Source organism: Ursus arctos, unplaced genomic scaffold (assembly GCF_023065955.2).
Source record: "Ursus arctos isolate Adak ecotype North America unplaced genomic scaffold, UrsArc2.0 scaffold_2, whole genome shotgun sequence".
Lineage (NCBI taxonomy): Eukaryota > Metazoa > Chordata > Mammalia > Carnivora > Ursidae > Ursus > Ursus arctos.
Window position 1 is genome coordinate 20,837,744 of NW_026622874.1, and position 21,120 is coordinate 20,858,863.

The 21,120-nt window shown below is 35.5% G+C and overlaps 1 protein-coding gene across 5 annotated transcripts in view; it reads right to left on the minus strand.

Annotated features, from left to right (window-relative positions):
• HMCN1 (hemicentin 1) overlaps positions 1-21,120 on the minus strand; it is a 467,709-nt gene that overhangs the window by 54,078 nt on the left and 392,511 nt on the right. For all 5 annotated transcript variants that reach the window (XM_026509232.4, XM_044387879.3, XM_044387878.3 and 2 more), the window contains exons 72-83: positions 18,441-18,582; positions 17,266-17,410; positions 16,776-16,903; positions 16,310-16,466; positions 14,657-14,778; positions 14,307-14,471; positions 12,650-12,757; positions 12,078-12,215; positions 11,812-11,946; positions 7,968-8,237; positions 5,448-5,638; positions 1,793-2,006 (exon numbers count right to left, since the gene is read on the minus strand). In XM_026509232.4, the coding sequence (XP_026365017.3) occupies positions 1,793-2,006; positions 5,448-5,638; positions 7,968-8,237; positions 11,812-11,946; positions 12,078-12,215; positions 12,650-12,757; positions 14,307-14,471; positions 14,657-14,778; positions 16,310-16,466; positions 16,776-16,903; positions 17,266-17,410; positions 18,441-18,582 (1,915 nt within the window). The remainder of the gene's footprint in view (positions 1-1,792; positions 2,007-5,447; positions 5,639-7,967; positions 8,238-11,811; positions 11,947-12,077; positions 12,216-12,649; positions 12,758-14,306; positions 14,472-14,656; positions 14,779-16,309; positions 16,467-16,775; positions 16,904-17,265; positions 17,411-18,440; positions 18,583-21,120) is intronic.

The following is a 21,120-nucleotide window of genomic DNA, read 5'->3' on the forward strand; positions in this document are numbered from 1 at the left end:
GAAAGAAACAAGTCAGGAAACGACAAAATTCCTCTCAGTAACTAAGAAAACAATCACAACAGCTCAATATTTTGCAGGTTGGATTTATGAGTTGGTCAGCAATTGAACTAGGGACCTCATCATGACATTGGAGGGGAGAGCCTTTTCCACAGATTTCTTCCCCTGAGCTATTTGCCATGTCTCTAGGCACTTGTTTGAAGAATGAAAAACAGCAGAAGGAACAGGAAAAGAGAATGAAAATAAACATCTTTTAAAATTATTTTAGATTTAAAGTACACCTTTCATCTCAAAGTGTTGCCTAAATCTGGCTCATACTCTCTGGGTTTCAAAAATCTTTCATTCAGATGTATGACATTTTCCAATTCATTTATCTCACCACCCCTTTTCCTCCCAAACAATTTACATAAAAAACATGAAAACCTTTTCAGTTGTAATTCAACGGACTTGGCAAGTCAGAGGGGAAATCATGAAAACATATACTAGTTAGGTAATAATAACAACATGATTAAATTTGTAATAATTTAAATTTCTCCATAAATGGTGATGACATAAATATTTATAAAGGTAGTTATAATATTTGGAATCGAGAATAAGGTAAACATGCTAATCCTCAAACAACTTATACTAAATAAGTTTCTGATTAGACCCGCAAATACCTATTTATGTTAGTGTGTTTACCTTGCATACTTTCCCCCATTCAAATTATTTCAAAAGATTTCATACTGTTGAATATTAAGTGGAAAATCAAGCTTTAAAAATTTAAATAGCTGAATTAGTATTACAGTGTCAGAAAACAGTACTGATTAGATTTTTTAGACTTTATTTTTCCTTGGGGAGGTATATTATTATTACTAAGGTAATACAGTTGATGAATTTCAGTCATTAACATAAATCTTTATAATAGAAGAATTCAAGCTTACTATTTCTTTTCTAGGAAGACATCTATTAAATGCTAATAGTGCAGTATTTCAGAATTCAATTTTGGGTATGACAACTTCTTATTAACTGATAACATCTTTGTGCTGATGACAAAGTCTAACAAATAAGGAGACACGTGTCCTCCCACAGATAAGTGCTTCTGGGTTCCAGGTACTACTTTAACATGTAGTGCACACAGTGACCAAAAATTTTCTACATAATTGACTTACATTATAAGAGAGGTTAATAGATGTTAATTCATACAGTGAGAAGCAGAGCGCTCCTCTGTAAAATTAGGTGAATCTTTACAACAGTAGCCACCTTAATCCATTTATCAGGGAGGATAAGTTTAGGTACCTGTGTATACAATATTGTCTTCTCCTGGGGGAAGGAGATTATTTTAAGGTAAAAATGTCTACGAATATCCTGTCACATATGGTCCTGTGATTAACTTATCCTTCAAAAGAATGAAAAAAAAAACATATATACTGGGTATAGGGTAAAATCCAGGTAAAGGTATACATTTTACAGAACTTAAAGCAATCCATTTTTCACGTAACTTTTTTTTTTAGAGTTTATTTATTTATTTGAGAGAGAGAGAGCGAGCATGGGGGGAGGGTCTGAGGAAGAAGGAGAGAGAGAATCTCTCAAGCAGACTCCCTGCTTAGCATAGAGCCCAGAAGTGGGGCTCTATCCCATACCCTAAGATCATGACCTGAGCTGAAACCAAGAGTCAGATGTTCAACTGATGAGCCACCCGGGTGCCCCACCTCTTCATGTAACTTTTCAATCAATGCCCGCAGCTGAAGCAAATGGAGATTGGTTTAGAGTTCTTTATGGGTATATTTATTTACTTAAAAATTGAATTACCAACCTGGGATAATATTGTTATTGAAAGTCCATGTTAACTTGGGCAATGGAATCCCAGTGGCTTTACAGCTTAATCGTAGCTGTTCTCCTTTATTTAATGACACATCTCCAGGAAGTTCAGTAAAAGTGGGGAGAACATGTACAGTCAGGCTGACCATGTGTGTGTCTTCCCCTGCAGCATTGTTAGCAACACAGGTATAGGTGCCAGAATCCTCCGGCTTAAATAAAGAAAGATCATAGTGTTTAAAATTACATAATTTTACATCATATTCCATAAAATACATAAAATTGCATAGTTTGGTTCCCAAAGGAGCACTCTTATTTAAAGACAGTTTAAATTTCCATCTTGTAGTCTGAGCCAACTGGCCAGCTTTTGGATAACATAATTTAAAATGTATAGGAGTTGAAACAAAAGCTCATACTCTACAGAACTATAGCATTTTATAGTAATAAGATCTCAGAAAACTTTACAAAAGTTCTAAAGTTTACTACACATCAAGTGTACTGCAGCTCCACAATGTACAGATAAAGAGCACATAATTTCAAAGGTTGGTAGCATCTTGACAGCATAGCTGGCTCTCTTGGTAATGTGGACTGAAGACCACCACAATTATCAAAGGAAACGGAGAGTGGATGGGCAATACTACCTGCAATTCTGAAGTTTCACTTGATAAATGCAACGGCCAGTCTTGGCACTCATCTTACTAGATGTACTGGAACGGCATCATTTGACACCCCATCTCTTCAAAACCATGTCTTCACTCGGCTTCCAGGTTACCCCCTTCTCCTTGTTTCCTTCCTACCTCACTGGTTGCTCCATCTCTCTTTCCTGTTTCCCTTCAATATTAACGTCTTGATGTGGGCATGCAAGAGGGCTCAGTCTTTGGTCCTCTTCTCTATCTGCATTTGGTTCCTTAGTGATGTCATCCAGTCTCATGGCTTTAAATACTATCTACATGCTGATGAGTACCAGTATTTGCAGCCCAGATCTTTCTTCCAAACTCCAATTACATCGAACTTCCCATTTTCACCTCTCTGCTTGTATGTCCAAAACACATCTCAAACTCATGTCCAAAACTAAACCCCCAAATTCCCTTTCACCATCTTGTTTCATCTGTAGCCTTCATCATCTCAGTTGATGGCTTTGTCCTTCCAGTTGTTAATGCCTTTTGTTCTCAGGCATCTCAATCATCTGTACTCTTCTTTTTCACACTCCAGTGGCAATCTAGCTAGGAAATCCTAGTTTCAGAGTATATGCAGAATCCAGCCACTTCCCTCCCCTTCTCTGTTAACATAATTTCTCCTCAGACTCCAAACCATCTTCCCAACAGGTCTTTTCTGCTTCTACCCTTGCCTCTGCTCATTACAATAGTCAACATAGTATTGCAAAAACATAAGGCAGGTAACATTGATCCCAGGCTCAACACTTGCAATGGATTCTAATTTTATTTAGAGTAAAAAGCAAAATTATTATAATCTACAAGCTACTACATGATCTGGCTTTCTTTCTTTCCCTTTCTTTCTTTCTTTCTTTCTTTCTTTCTTTCTTTCTTTCTCTTCTTTCTTTTCTTGTTCTTTTTCTTCTTTGCTTTTACTGGTCTCCTCTTCCTTCAATATATTAGGCGTTTCCCACCTTAAGTTCTTTTGTCTAGATATCTGAGAGAGGAACATCCCAGTTTTACCTGCCTGTCATGCTCTTCCCCCAGATATTTGCTTGGTTAACTCAGTTCCTTTAAGTCTTTCTCAAATGTCCCCTTCCCAAAGGAGATTTACCCTGACTATCCTTTTAAAAAATGTAACCAGTACTCCTCCAAATTCTGATCCCCTTTACTCTGTTCTTTTTATTTTCTTCTGACTTATTGTACACATTGTTTATTATTATTGGCTATATTATGTATTATTATTTTTTATTGTCTATCTCCCTCCTCTAGAAATAAACTGCATAAAGGCAAGGATCTTTGTCTTTTGTTCCCTCATGTATTACTAGTGCATAAATCAGTGCTGGTCACACAGAAGGTATTCAATAAATATTTGTTGAATTAATGATTGAATGCTTCTGAGTGCATCATGTCCCATTGCAGACTTTTCTTTCTTTCTTAAAAGTTTGAGAATATTTTTTTTTGGTAATGAAACATTAAAGAATTGCTTGGAAATGTAGCATAAAAATTGTAATCACTACTAGTAGATATAATCTAAATTTGGTTGGAAGCATACTTTTTTTTAAAGGGCAAACAGGAATAAATTATATTCTCTGTAAAGGTCTCCCCACCTCCAAATCATTTAGCTCTTCTTAAATTCTCAGGTTATAACAATTTAAGCTTAAAATCAAGGATTTTATGAAAGTGAAGCACTTAAAAATCTGGATTATACATATACAAATCACAGGTAGATTTCTACTTATCATTTGAGTCCATCTGGTATTTATAAACTACTTTATTGCTATTTTTTTAAACATATCTGAGTCATTGTCCCACTAAAAGTCTAAACTTTTCTTTCTCATTTAATTCCTTCCGGTCTACAAGTGTAATAAAGGGCCCAAATTCAACATTCCTGAGCCTGGGGGTAATCCCACTAAAGATATTTACTGGCTTAAACAAACAAGTTTATCCTTATTTTATCAATTCTAAAATTCATATTTTTAACTTTTAATATCCCTGAAACTGGGATACAACTTAAAAACTGATGGCCTTCTCTAGTTTACTTAACTATACTTTTTCTTTCTTTGTGGTACATAAAATAATGGCACATTTATAACCGATTTGAATAAAGACAATTTCTGCTGGCACATGTGGTTGAGTTAGGGCCCTAGTGACACAGCCAATCACTAGGGTTACCTACCGGATAATCCCAGGAGTCTGGCTAATGGCTGAATTTACACTATTAAAGTGAATGTAATCAATTTTATTATTTTAATTTGTTCAAATTTAATTCCACAAAGATTTTGTAATGAAGTTTAGGTATTCTGAAGGACAAGGAATAGGAATAAGATATGCACGAAAGCTCTGAAAGTGATTCACATTCTAATCACGTTTCGTATCTGGTGCCAAGTATTGATGCTCTCAAACCACACAAGAAATTTTTTTAAAAGTCAGGTAGTATACATAGATACACATTCTTCTCCAGTGGGCTACCACTGAAAAACTGGGATGCTGCTGATAGCTACTATTCTGTAGACTGGGTAAGTACCACCTAAGACTATTCAAAAACCTTAGCTTGCATGGATCCCTAAGACTTTAGTTTCCTTGTTAATGATTAGAAAGGGTTATTCAAAATCCTGGAAAGAATAGAAAAACTGTTTTTCATATCTGCTTAATAACGCATCAGATATTCTTATATCTCCACTCTTCTAATCATTTCCGTACATGGTTACAAGCATGGACTATAACAGAGGTACTTAGAATTTTTCCTGATAAACGAATTTCCACAAAAATAAAATAATTGTAGAAGGAGGCCATTTATGAGTTTCTACTATCTGTTAAATATTATTCTTAGACCTGGGCCATAAAATGAAACATGTGTAAAATTCATTTTTTGGCCTGAATTTATAAGAGTATTTTTCTTTCATTATTAAAGAATATATTTCCAGGCTAAGTTACTAAAAGTAAAAGGGTGAATTACCAGTCTGGTTTTAAGTATCTATTCACATCTATTAAACTTACCACAACATTTTCCAGAATAAGTTCTCCATAGGGTTCAATAGTATATTTTCCTAACAAGTTAGCTAAAAGAACATTGTCTCTTTTCCAGTTAATTGCTGGTGTGGGGATTCCATCAGCCACGCATGGAAGAACGGCTTCTGAATTCTCATTGACCGTGTAGTGTACTTCCGTACTTCGGATTCTAGGAGGTACTAAGAAGAGTTTTAAAAAAAGATAGTCATTCAGGGTGTTGAGTTCAATAATATCCTTATTCACACAGAATACTGAGACAAAAAAAGACTCTTTTGAGGATAAATTCGCTGGAAATAGTAAAATAAAATAAAATAGTAAAATAGCTATAGCAAGAACTCTAATGGATTTGAACTTATTGAATATATTCACTATCAGTTTCTAAGCAAATGACATAGAACTAGATTAGAAATCTTTAGATTTTATTTGGCTTCTTAACTTTCTCTTACTTAAGTTTCTTATGCTTTATTGCAGTGAAGTAAAACAGACTAGAGCAACAAAATACAAAAATGCTTCTACAGTTGAATAATCACTGGATTTGTATCACACACATATTGTGAGAACAAGCGAATAAAAGTCACCAGTCTACACAACACTCACCCCATATTGAATATCACAACGTGCTACAGAAAAAAAAAAATTTATTCCAGTATTTAATGTATAACAACAAATGCAAGTAAAACCAGGTCAAGACATTTAATTCAGCTTTTATACCACCATAGAGGAAATTTTTATAGTGATTTCAGAACTCTACGCAAATACTTTCTGGACTGGAATTTAGGCAATACAGAAAGATCAAATGACTATTTAAATATAATAACAAATACCTTAGTGGACTTGGAACTAAGGTATTTACTTCTAAAGAAAAGGCTTGAAAACTGCTAAGAATACTTGGCTCAAAAAGTAAAATACACTCCCCTCCAAAAATTATAACTTTTGGAATTATTCAAACATATCAGTGAGATATAGATCAATTTAAATGACATTCTGAAAAGTGACAGGACAAAAGTTGTATTCAGCAAAAATTATTTTTTTGATTATATGAGTAATATAAACCATGTATGAATGATTATACACACAGTCAATAGGGAAAACACAAAAATCTATTTTGCTGAATGGTATGTTGTAAATATTTGATTCATTTTTAATTAATTTGTACTGTATTTTTATCATCTTCATTATCCTGGGGGTTGATATTTCAATTTTACCAGTGGTGATGAAGTTGCAACATTAGTACATTTATTTCCTTCTTTTTCAAAATGAAAATTTTAAGGTTATGATTTTACATTTGATTTTAACTTTGGCCCACGCACCACACATTTTGATATATAGTGTCCTTATTTTTATCATTTTCTAAATAGTATGAAAATGAGAACATATTCTTTGACCTACTTGTTAACTAGAATGGTATTTTTAAATTTGCCTGGGGTTGGGTTTTGGCATTAAAAGTTTATTACACATGTTTAGGTTTATTGAATGTGAACAGGAATCGTGGCCTTATTTTTAAATCATATTAATGATTGATTTGTTGTTTAGTATCTGGTTAATTTTGGTAAACTTTACACAAATTTGAGAAAAAGGAGTATTATTTATTTGAGGCTAAAGAACTAATGTGTATTAATTAGTTCAATTATATGAACTGAAAGCAGGTATAAACCAGGGAAAGTATTTAAAAAACTCATACATGGTGATTTAAAATTTGGGGTATTATTTCTTTATTCAATTAAAATTGTGTCTGCTTGAAATCATCACTTCAACTATGAAGTCATAGGAAATTCAAACACAGCTGGAGGATAAAAACAGCTTTCACAAATTTTTTTAAAAAGGAAAAAGCAGAGACTCATCATTAAAAGAGTTACCTCTGAAAATAGTTGGAAAGAGTTTAATTTACTTATTGTGTCCTCACACTGATATTAATGGGCATTTTATCTTTAAAATACACAATAACAATGAAAATATTTCAGCGCTGATCCTTATTTTGTTAGTTGTCTGACTACAAAGAAAAAAAGATTTTTTCTATTATAAAAATATACTTGTAAATATTTTGCTACCTTAAAATAATAAATTGAATAGATTTCTAACTCTCATTAGGTTCACACTATATAATGTAGCTCATAGATTAGTTTTGAGTGAAGATCATTTGCAAGTTGAGAAGTAAGCAGAATAGTCACAAAACACATGTGGATCCCATAAGTGGGATCTACAGCCAAAGTATAAATACTAATAATCACAATATGAGGGGATTATTGGCAACACATTAATTTTTTTGGGTTTCTTAATAAAATCTCTCTTTCTTTCTGACACACACATCATCATAGCCTTTCTTTTGACTACACAACTAATCAGAGCCTGCATATTAGAAGGGTAAGTATACCTACACACACACACACACCCCACTTTGGATTGCTGGTTTTGCTTGGCTTTGACTTTCATCATATTTTTTTCTCAGTGGTCTTTTGTCTTTGCCATGGCAATGTAGCAGATTGAAATAATTAATGTTCAATCACCTACCATGGACAGTGAGCTTGGTGCTCGTGCTGCTCGATCCTGCCACGTTAGCTGCCATGCACGTGTACTGGCCGGCATCATCAGGCTGAGCAAATACTATTTGCAGAGCCCCAGAGCTGAGGATGCGCTGGCGGACTGACTCCACAATTGCATGCCCATCTTTATGCCAGGTGATGTCAGGTGGTGGGAGGCCATCTGCCTCACACGGTAGGGAGATGGGCTTGTCCACAGCAGTGATATATTCCTTTGGATGGGGGCTAATGACTGGAGGAACTGAAAGACACAAAGTATAAACTTCACCCTAAAAGCATAAATGTACCATGTACACATGACAGTATCACTCTAGCAAAGGGAAGTCACACTGAAAAGAAACGAAATATTGACTTTACCATATTATCATCAAAGGATCACTATACTTTGTTTTCACTGGAAAAGAAAATTCTTTGAGCCATTTTCAGAAAATTATTCTCTGCATAGTTAACAAATGTAAATGATAATCAATTTTAAATGAGGATATAAACATATATTCCCAAGGTACTGCATGTCTAGAAAATTTAGGTTGTATCAACAGAGGCATTTTCTTTAACATACTATATTATGTGATTCACTTCAGCTACTTAAACTTTCAGAATAGACCCCTTCAAGGTTTGGAAAATATTTAATGGTTCAGAGACAGTTTTACTCAAATTTTTCCTGCAGTACTTAGTGTCTCAAATACAGTGGCCATATTTAACCAAGTATTGTTTGACTGACTGAGTAAATAAATGAATAGATCATGGAAAATAATTATATATATAAAACACTTCCTACTTCTGAAAGCTGTGGAATGGCTTACGATAAGGCAGTCTCTTCCTAATGTTTCCAGTAGGTTGATTACCACTTAGGTATTAGCCTGGATATTTTGTTGAGCCTCAAAGAAATATTAAATAATCATGAGAGAACAATCAAGGACAAGCATGGAACAACTGACCACAAGCACACAGGAAAGAAAGGAGAGGGTAATCCATCTGTGTCAATGCAAGTCCAGAGACAGTGACAAGGTGCAGAGGCTAACAATGACAGTAAAAATATCCCTTCAAGCATGTGCAGGCGAAACCCACCAAAAAGACAAAAAAAATATCACCCATTCAAGAAAGCTTAAGAGGAAAACAAGGCAAACAATATTCACTGTTACCACATATTGACTGAGAAACGGAATCAGAAATGAGATCTCTGAGATCTCCAGTAATTCAAGTAATGCCCTATACAAACAAGTCCTGGGGACCTAGAACTATTTGCCGTGTCTCCAGAGGATATGGAGAAATGGTCAACCACATGGAGACTGGATTTTATTTTATTTCATTTATTTATTTTTAAAGATTTTATTTACTGATTGATTTGAAAGAGAGAGAGAGAGAAAGCATGACCAGGGAGGGGGAGAGGCAGAGGTTGAGGGAGAGGGAGAAACAGACTCCCTGCTGAGGGCTTGGGTCCTGGGACTTCATTCCAGAACCCTGAGATAATGACCTGAGCTGAAGTCAGATGCTTAACTGACTGAGCCACCCAGGCACCCCGAGACCAAATTTTACAGTACACTAATAGTGACTAGTAAAATAAAATCAACAAGTTGTGAAAAAAATATGAATAACCATGTTAAAATTACTTTTATCAACCAACATCATTTGGTTGGGTTTGTGCTTTCCATTACATACTGTATCTGCAAGGAGAGAGATTTGGTTCAGAATTTTCATGCCTCGAAAGCATGCAGTTATCTCTGGTTGCTTCTGGAATGCTGAAATGCTATTAATCATTTAATGTGTTTCTTTGCCCTATAATTGCTCATATCAATAATTTTAATCAATTAGTGGAGGAAAAACCCCTCCTATACGGAACTGTTCTTTCCATGACCTCTATGTTGCCAAAGCCAATGAATATTTACTGGTTCTTATCCAACTGACCTCTCACTTGCATTCAACAAATTGTCCACTCCCTTCTTGAAACACTCTCCTCTCCTAGCCTCCATCCGGCTTTCCTCTAACATCTCTGCCTGTTCCTTTGTATTCTTCTCCAACATTCTCTCTTTTCTCAGACCTTTACACAATGCAGAGTTCTGGGGCTTTGTCCTTAGCTCTTTTTCTGTCCAAATTCTGATCCAGTCTTGTGGACTGAAATATGCTGACTACTTCCAAATTTATATCTTACACTATACTTCTCCCTTGAGCTCTGAATCCATAAATATTCAACTCAATGTGATATCTCCACTAGGATTTTTAATAGTTTCCCACATCTCACAGGGATCAATCAGAAATTATGTTTTCCTTCCTCCAAAGCCAGTTCCTCCCCCTTGCACTACCATTCCCCCATCGCACTATCATCCACTCACTAGCTCAAGTCCAAAGCCCAGGAAACATCATTAATTCCTCTCTTTGCCTAACCTCCCAAATCTGATTCATCAGTCATCCTGGCAGTTATACCTCCAGAAGTATCTTAAATCCATCACTTTTTCCATTTACCTCTGCAACTTACACAGCCACTCTCACTTCCAGCCAGGCTGTAACACCCTGCTTAGAGGACCTGAATAGTTCCTCCAGCTCTAGTCTTGCTCCTTCTCTAAACCATTACCTACATAGTAGCAAATGAGATCTTCCTAAAACCAAATAAGCATCTTGGTTAAACCCTTAAAAGGTCTCCCACTGCATAGAGAAGAAAATATAGCCATTTGTGGTCCTTCTGACCCTCCATGCATTGGCCCACCTTCTTTTCTGACTTCCTTCACATTTTGCCAGCCTTCTCCTTCTCCACCACTCTCTACCACACTGCCAGGCTTCCTTCCTTACTCCTTCCTGCTGTGGGGCCACTGCACGTGCTGTTCTCTCTCCCTTGGACACTCTGCCACCTTTGCATGGCTCATCCTAGCTCATCATTCACATCTCAGCCTAAATGGTACCCCTTTAGAGAAGCCTACTTCTTAAAGCCTACTTTAACCACTAATGTTAAGTGGGTCCCACATTTACCCGTTATTCCCATTCTCAGCCTCTTTTTTTTTTCTGTTTAGCATATGTCAGAATTTATAATTATTTCGTTTACTTGGTAGTTTAGTTTTTTTCCATCTGTACACCAAAAGGGAAGGATCATGTCTGTGGTGTTCAATGTATTTCCACTTATTATTGCAATAAATATTTGTTGAGAAGATGTTAACAAAATAAAGAAATTAGATTTATAACGCACAATTAAGTAAACTTGACTACAGTCAGTAATTTACCATAGGAAAATCACACTATAAGGAAATTCAAAATCAACTAATGCAAATTCAGAAGCTCAGAGCCTACTTCCAGGTCACAAAAACAATGCATGCAAGATACGAATATTATGTCAAGAAAATAACAGTTAAATGTGAAAAGACCTTGCTTTGTCTACAGAATAATTTTTCCCATCAAGTTGGTTAACTGCAATTAAAAGTTTTTTGTTTTATGATTTTGTTTATGATTTTTAAAAATATATGATTTGTTTTTTCAGTGGATATTAGAATCCAGTGTGTCTCATAATGTATCCAATGTGGTATTATGGAAAGAATGGTTTTAAAAGTTACCTTAAGTATGTGCTACAATGAAATAGAGTACCACATGGAAGTTCATAGAAATCCAAAATACCATGAAATGCCTCAGTTTTCTTATATAAACAATGACCCCAAAACCCCCAAGCATTAAATTTTCTTCTTCATAAGGGTAACAGAAAAAACACATTGGATAATATAATCTAAGAATGTTGAGAACTTACGGCAGCATCGTTATTTTAGATAGATGAACTTTGGTATACATTGTTACAAGCATCTTTATAATAAAGACATAGAAATTTACTATTTAGGTACCTTGAACATTTAATTTGATTTTGCCTAAGGCTGTACCAGCTGGATTCTGAGCCACACACATATAAGTACCAGCATCTTCTCTCATAGCTCTGGAGATCTGCAAGCCGCCACTAGGAAGAACTGTATGGCTTTTGCCTATATCAGTTATGAAAGCACAGTGAGAAGAATTTGTATTAACATTTTTTTCATTAAAAAAATCATACTGACTTCTCAATTATGAAACACTGATTTGCTGTAATTTTCTCAATAGAAACAGTGGTAGGTACCTGCAGTGATGACATTGATGCCTTCTTTTTGCCAAGTAATGAAAGGACTGGGTGTCCCTGTTGCTTCACATGGTAATAAAATAGGATTATTTACAATGACGTCTAGTTCACTTGGCTGAGGCTGAATGACTGGAGACTCTATAAGTTCCAACAGAAAAAGCAAAGGCACAGTTAGTGGCAGAATTGTCTAAAAGTAGCCATGAGGTTAAACATGCCCAGATTCATATTTCCACATTATTAATGATTTGATTGTTCAGGGGAAAAGAGAGTATAGGCCATGTTACATTTTTTTGAGTCTTGCTACTGTAGGCAGTTTCCATTAGAAGAACTCCCTTAGAAGACTAGAAATGGGAACAGATTATAAAAGTTCAAGAAAAAAAATAATTTGGGGGTTGTTCTTTGTGATTTTTTCATCTGTATGCTTTTCTTAGTTTATTGAAAAATATCTATCAGCCTCTTTCATATCCCCAAGACATTACTGTGGTTCGTAACTCTAGACAGAACAGCCTTTTAAGAATAAACATGACTTGAAGAAAAAACAAGCTTTTCATGAATTAAATGACCTTCCATACCCTGGACATAAAGAGTCACGTGTCGATGTGCAGAACCAGCTGCATTCCTGGCGACACAAGTATATCTTCCAGCATGGTTTAGCTGAGTAGAAAATATTTCAATTGCTCCTAAAAAGGAAAAAGTTTTATGCATAGTTTGCTCATTTTTCTGCAACCATTTTTCTGGTTTGATAAACTATGTCTCTCTGACTTTGTGTTTTCATCCCTAGTACAGTAGTTCTTGGCTTATACTCATACTTGGACCCCCTGAAGGGCCTAGCACAGTACCTTTTAATCATTATAAATAGCTTTATTTAGGCAAAATTTACATGCCATAAAATCCACCCATTTAAATGTACAATTTAATGATTTTTTAGTATCTTTACAGAGTTGTGCAACTCTCACAATCTAATTTTAAGAACATTTCTATTACCCTAAAAAGAAATTTCATTCCATTTACAGTCACTTCACATTCCCAGCCCCATGCAATTACTAATTTCTTCTTATTCTTCGTATATTTGCCTTTCCTGAACATTTCATGCAGATGCAATCATTCAGCTGTCCTTTGTGTCTGATTTCTTTCACCGTGAGCATGGTTTTTGAGTTTCATCTGTTGTAGCATGTGCCAATATTTTTGTTCCATTTTATTGATAAATAGAATTTCAGTGTGTGGATTATCCACATTTTGTTTATTCTTTCATCAGTTGATGGACATTTGGATTGTTTCTACTTTCTCCATTGCGAATAATGCTGTATGAACATTTGCATACAAGTCTTTGTGTGGACATATGTTTTCATTTTTCTGGGCAGATGCCTAGGAACGAAGCTGCTGGGTCATATGGTAACTCTTGTTTAATATTTTGAGAAAGTTGTTCCTTAACACAATACCTTGTGCTGAAGGGTAGTTAATTTCTATGTCATGATTTTAATTGCTACCAATCTATACACATTTCAGAGACAGCCAAAACACTTGGCTTTGGAAGCCAAGTTCTACCCTGAGAACAATCTTCCATCATCTCCCTTCTATTGAAAAAATAAACAAATTCTCTTAGAATAACATGCACAAATGCACAAAGCCCCAGGTTGTTAGTTGCTACTTTATCTCTAGTGTACCTTCCCAATACAAAACACCAGTGTGAATTACCTGTATTTTCATTTAGGTGAATTATTTTTTTCTCTTTCAATACATACATTTTATAAATGATGGCTACTACCACTCTCAAAAATTATCCATCCTAGCACTTATCACCCAGCCTTACCTGCTCAGTTATAAAAACCTTGAAAACAAGAACCCTCCTAGTTTTATATCCTCAGAAACTCAGTGGAGTATATAACTTCTTTTAGACACTAAATCTTTGTCAAATGAATGGAGATTCTTATTGACCAATGGAAAGACTGTGGTTCACTCAAAGGCAACCAGTGAATTTGTGAAAATTCAGGGTTAGTAAATATGCACATAGTGATCATGCTTATTATATTCAGTTATTGTTATTTTGTTTCTAGATTTTTTCTCTCCCTTTATCTAGTTCCCCTTCCCACTCTATTTTTTTCCAGATGTGTAAGTCTACGAATGAGAATGCATTTTATTTTTTAATTTTGGTGCAACAAAAGGCCAGGTAAGGCCATCCATTAATAATTAGTCTAATCATAGATGTGTGATTACTGAGCTTGGTCTTACCTGAGGACAGAATTCTATAACCGTCTCCCCTGGGAAGTAGTCTTATCCCATTTTTTGTCCAGTGAATTGAGGGAAATGGAACTCCTGACGCAGTGCAGGTAATTACCGTTGGGGCATGTTTGGTTACTAGGAAGTCCGTAGGCTCATCAGCTATCGAAGGTGGAACTAAAACAATAAGAAAGTACACATTTCCAAGCCTTACAAGTTTCCAAAGCCTTGTCATACATCTTTCTCTTTCTACGCCGAAAGTAAATGTTAATAAGTGGAAAAGGAAGCCCTCTTGTGAAGTAGTGGGATGATGAAATGTATCATTATAATAACTATTAATCCACCTAGTAAGCCAGTTCTACCTTGGACAGTGAGATCCACAGTTCTCTTATCCTCTCCGGCATCATTTGTCACGGTGCACTCATAGGTTGCAGTGTCATCCACAGAAGGGGAAATAATTACTAGTGAACCCGAAGAAAGGAGCCTAGAAGAAAGATTTCAGAGCAAGGATGTACTATATATCAGTTTTCATAAATGTTGGTTCAACATGGTACCATGCTGTGAATTGAGGGAAATGGAATTCTTTCCTTGTATTAAAATGAGGAACCCCTCTGATACTTCACGTATCAGACTTTCTTTTTTTTTATGGGCAATGGGTTAATAGAGCCTTAACTTTGAGATTTACAGGAAGTGGTTGGGTAGAAGGATTGTTTGAAGAGGGACTCTTGCATTTTCTGATTGCTTATATCATGATCAACCATGCTTTCCTAAGTGAAATACAGTAAAACGAGTACACTGATGATAGCCACTGTTTACTAAGCATTGAATACATTCTGGCACCATCTCAACTGCTTCACATAAACTACCTCTAAATTTCACAATACCTTTGCAGATTGGTATTTGATTATTTCCATTGATAGACGGGTAATTACAAGTCTGTCTGTCTTATGTGTTGCCCTACTTCACATGTCTCCTTATGTGCGTTGGACACTTTTGAGACGCATGGTACATATATCAATAAGTCTTTTCCCTAACTTCTAACCAATTCAAAACTAAAGTGATCTGGATCACTTCAAATGTTTAAGAGGTTTAGTAAATACACATACATTATTCAAAGTAAATCTAAATAAAATATCTATTTTCTTACTTAAAAGTGTGCACTGATAGAATAAAAATGATTTGATTCAATGGGAATACATTTGACATGCTTTTTTATTCTATGGTACTGCACATTTTCTACATAGGGTATATCTTCAAGTCACTAGACTCCTAGTACCCAAAGATTAAAAGGGTGAGAAAGGAGAAACAACAGAATTTCCAGTGTTAACACTCCTCGTTTCACATTTCCTGATGTATAAGAATTGATTGTTGTCAAAGTAGAGCTACAAGAACATTTGTTTTTAGTATTATGGCAATTCCTTTGACAAGATATCTGTTAACGTAATTGAGATACAAGAAATGACGCTCATTTACAACATCAGAAATTCCTAGTGATTAAAAGGTTATCTTTTAAAAAACATACACTGTCATATTATGAGCTACTGGCAGTAAAGCCAGAGGAATGCAAAAAATTGGAGAAAATGATGTTTTTCCTCCCTACACATGCTACCAAGTACCTAAGTTGTATTTCATGGTTCAGGATTTTATTTTTATTCTATAGCTAAAGGTAGTATTATTTTTACAGAACAGTTTTTCCCTTATACCAAATATTTTCATTCTTTGTTTTCATAAATTTCCAAACGGTGCTAAGAAAAATAAAGCAGAATAGGAATCTAATCTTGTAGATCTCTCTGATCTCATCCACAGGGCTTATGGATAGAAAAGTTGGACCCATAATTCAGAAAAAGCTTTAGGTTGAAAAACTAATTCCACATTAAGAAAAAAATATATGCTCTCTACATATTAGCTAATTCTTCATACTTTATGCTTGTCCCCATTGATAGAGATGAAATGTTAGTTCTTTTTAAAATTATGTTTCTAACTAGGTGGGGTTTTTCAGTTAAATTATTCCTTACCTGTACGAATTCTGATTTTGATCCACATTAAGAAGATGCCCATTTTTCCTCCATCTGATTGATGGTTTTGGTATCCCAGCAGCCTCACAAGCCAGAGTAGTTTGAACATTTACTGTTACAGTTATGTTAGTAGGACCCAGAGCAATGGATGGAGGAACTAAAACAAAGTCAACAAATAAGAGGGAAACACATTCAGCAAATAGCATGCCATCTGAAGTATTTCTGCCAGACCGAAATCAATCACTGGTAACTTGCTCCATAGTTACAAACACAAGAAGGCTCTGTGAATCTGGTGTTGTGATGGTGCTAGCCACAATGAGGAGAAAACATGGGTCTTGATTATTCACAATGGAGTATGGTACCTTTACATAGCTCAGGATATCAAGGTCTTTATGATCTCACAGGTTTAGGCTATCAAAGAACATTTAACCCAAAGATTAGATGTGGGTCATACAAGTATATTTACCATGGACTTGTAAATCTATTCGCCGGCGGTCTGTTCCAGCAGCATTGGTAGCCATACACAAATATCGCCCAGTATCTGTGACATGTGCTGACTGGATATGAAGGAATCCATTTTCCAAGATGGAGTACCTACAAGAAAGATCAGATTTCTGATTATTTACATTTTGACTGAGAGTATTTTAAAAGACTTAGTTAAATCCATTTTTAGTCTTTATCCCGCTTTAGGAATTTGCAATACCCTTGGTGGAAAAAAGGGATATTCCACAAAGGTGCATAGCAGATGGACTTGTGATCTTGGATGAATTATAATCATTATGTTTTCACCATAAGACTTGGGATTATGCTTTTAAAATAGTATAATTTGATTCTCATATTAAGATGAAGAACGAATATTAAATATAACAAGACCAAAATAATACATTGGAAAAGAAGATTTAGGGATTTATATTTCAGTTATTGCAACATTTTTCATCCTTTTCCAGAATTGTTACCTTGCATGACTTGCAGACAGAACAGCTCCATCCTTTCTCCATGTTATCCTTGGGGTTGGCACACCCTCAGCAAGGCATTCCAATACAGCTGATGTATTTAAGTGAATGAGAAGACTCTGGGGGCCACTCTTTATGTTTGGAGGAACTGCACAAAAGATGCATGTGGAAAACTTCATGCATATCAATAATATAATCAATAATATAAGACTCTGAAGAGGTAATACAAGGTTAGCTTTGAGTCAAATATATAGCGTTGCCTACAGCTAATTCAGGTTAGTATAAACAGAATCGGGGTTTAATTCTTAAAGTCTTACTCAAGATACTTCGTGTTTAAAAATAAAGCACGGATGGGGGGAAGGAGGTTTTAAATCCCTGATACGGTGTGTGAAATCTGGCTTTGTAGGAGAGACGCTTGAATAAAAATCAGCTCTGGTCTGATGCAAATTAAAGATGATATTTCTTATTTCTCTTTGGCCAAATAATGGTCTGAGAATGTTAACACTGGAACAACTTCACTTTAAATAAAGAACAGAAAGTGGGCTCTTCTAATGAAAAGCACATCTGTGATTAATCATGCAAGTCTCAGAGCATGTATTTCATTAATCATTGAGTTCACATGGGAGTAGAAAATCTGAATTTTAATTTTAGTATTAGAGGTATTAGTTGTGTGGGTCACCCAATATCCTGTAAAGTTTCATATATTAAAAAATAAAAGAGACTGTGATGGGGAAAAGTCTGTATTATCTTCCCAGATATTGGCGTATTTTAATGTTTAGATCTTCGATTTGAGACAATCACAGTCCTATGGCAGTCTCTGTCTAGTACATGTATACTCAAACACCAACATGAATAAAGGGGAACTAATTAATGGATCACCTGTCATCCAGAACCTTAGTGTGACTTTCTCAATGGCTCTGATCTGAATGACACAAAATGTGAGGATATACTGGTAACAACTGGACATACATTATCCTCTAAGATAATGTATCTTTAGTTATTTTTTGAAATATGGTTTAAATATAGCCATAATACAAATATCACATATTGTCTTTTTCAAAAAATAAGATAACCACAAGAATCACTGAGTGTGCCCATAAGAAACAAAAATGTTATCATTTCTTTGAATGCGCTTGGCTATATTTTTAATTTGTGAAACAATTATTAATTTTTCTTACCATTTACAGAGAGAATAAATTCTCTTGTAGTCTTTCCTGCAATGTTGCTGGCCACACAAGTATAATTGGCTGTATCACTTAGATCTGCATTATTAATTTGCAAGTATCTCCCTCCAGATAGGATTCGTACTCGAGGTGTTGCCTGGATTTAGCAAGTAAAATTTGCCATTAAAATGTTAGGAGAAGAGAGTATTACTTTATAACATCAAAAAGTAACTATAGTGAGCTGTAGATTGCCTATCTTCCAGTATGCTTTGTCTGCTCCCCCTACCATCATCCTCGGATCAAAATCCTTTGAGAACTATTTCTATGAGCGTGCTTAAGGCAAGGGCATAATCAATATTCCCCGTTCTCCAGGCCACAATAATCCGGATACACAAGAATGAGCAGGTGACTCAAACGGGGCCCCTGAGAGCCCTCTACAGGACTTTGTTGGAAGTGTTGAAGAATAAGACACACTTTATTTTTTTTTATTGTTATCTGGTAGTGAGGATGACATAGCCTGGTGGCAATCTTATCACCATGTGTGGACAGCTCTGAATCTGTAAACAGAAAGGGGAATGAACCATGAGAGACTATGGACTCTGGGAAACAAACTGAGGGCTTCAGAGGGTAGAGGGGGTGGTGGAATGGGATAGGCTGGTGATGGGTATTAAGGAGGGCACATATTGCATGGTGCACTGGTTGTTAAACGCAAGTAATGAATCATGGAACTTTACATCAAAAACTAGGGAGGTACTGTATGGTGACTAACATAATATAATAAAAAATTATTATTAATAAAAAATAAATGAATAAAAGCAAGCAGAGTTGAGATTCAGAGGAAAACACACAGATGCTTGAATACATGGGGAGAACCTCTGGACCTAGTAATACCTAAAACCTAAGTTCACCAATCACTATAGGTAATACATGCCTTTAAAAAAATTTTAAGTTGGTTTGAGTTTGAATTCTGTCACTTACAACTGAAAGCTCCATGACTAATAAACTAACTTTTCTTACAGGAAATAATGATCCTTTAAGATTTTAAAAATACCACCTTTCGCCAGTTAGAATGGCAAAAAATCGACAAGGCAGGAAACAACAAATGTTGGAGAGGATGTGGAGAAAGGGGATCCCTCCTACATTGTTGGTGGGAATGCAAGTTGGTACAGCCACTTTGGAAAACAGTGTGGAGGTCCCTTAAAAAGTTAAAAATTGAGCTACCCTATGACCCAGCCATTGCACTACTGGGTATTTACCCCAAAGATACAGACGTAGTGAAGAGAAGGGCCATATGCACCCCAATGTTCATAGCAGCATTGTCCACGATAGCTAAATTGTGGAAGGAGCCGAGATGCCCTTCAACAGATGACTGGATTAAGAAGATGTGGTCCATATATACCATGGAATATTACTCAGCCATCAAAAAGAACGATTTCACAACATTTGCTGCAACATGGACAGGACTGGAGGAGATAATGCTAAGCGAAATAGGTCAAGCAGAGAAAGACAATTATCATATGGTTTCACTCATTTATGGAACATAAGAAGTAGGAAGATCCGTAGGAGAAGAAAGGGAAGAAGAAAGGGGGGTAAACAGAAGGGGGAATGAACCATGAGAGACTGTGGACTCTGGGAAACAAACGGAGGGCTGGGGGGGATGGGATAGGCTGGTGATGGGTATTAAGGAGGGCACGTATTGTATGGTGCACTGGGTGTTATATGCATGTAATGAATCATAGAACTTTACATCAAAAACTGGGGATGTACTGTATGGTGACTAACATAATATAGTAAAAAATATTATTATTAAAAAAATTAAAAAATAAAATGTATTATAAAAAAAGAATACTCACCTATAATACCAAAGCCAAAAAAAAAAAAAAACCCCAAAAGTAAATAAATGATTTTAGTCTACAAATATTTGTTAAGCATTTATTTTGTGCCCAGGCACAGGACCAAGAATTATGAAAATATAGAGACAATGAAACCTAATCTTTGCTATTAAGTCCAATTGGGAAAATAGATGTAAACAAGTAGTTCTGTATAAATTAAGATATATGAGGTTCATAATCATTACAAAGTGCCAGGTAGCCTCAAAGACTGAAATTTTCTGGTTGAACCAAAGAAGGAACTACTTCAGGGAGAACCTAAATAAGATTTTTCTGCCATATGGGCTCTGTCCCACATAGATATATGGTTGACTTTTGAACTGTGTGGGTCCACTTACATGTGGATTTTTTTCAAAAAATACAATGCAGTACTATAAACGTATTTTCTCTTCCTTATGATTTTGTTAACATTTTCTTTTCTCTAGTATAATTTATTATAAAAATAGAGTATATAAGATACATAACACAAAATATGTGTTGATTGACTGTTTATGTTATTGGTAAGGCTTCAGGTCAACAACAGATTATTGGAAAAATTCTGGGGGAGTCAAAAGTTATATACAGATTTCTGACTGTATGTGTAGGGGGTCAGTGCCTCTAACCTCCATGTTGTTCAAGGGCCAACTATATATTTCTAATGAAAAATGTTGTTCATACTAAAATACACAGTTCAGCTCCATTTCTCTAGGCCTTTCTATTTTTTTTTTAAAGATTTTGTTTATTTATTTGAGAGAGAGAGAGCACAAAAGCAGGAGGAGGGGCAGAGGGAGAAGGAGAAGCAGACTCCCCACTGAGCAGGGAGCCCA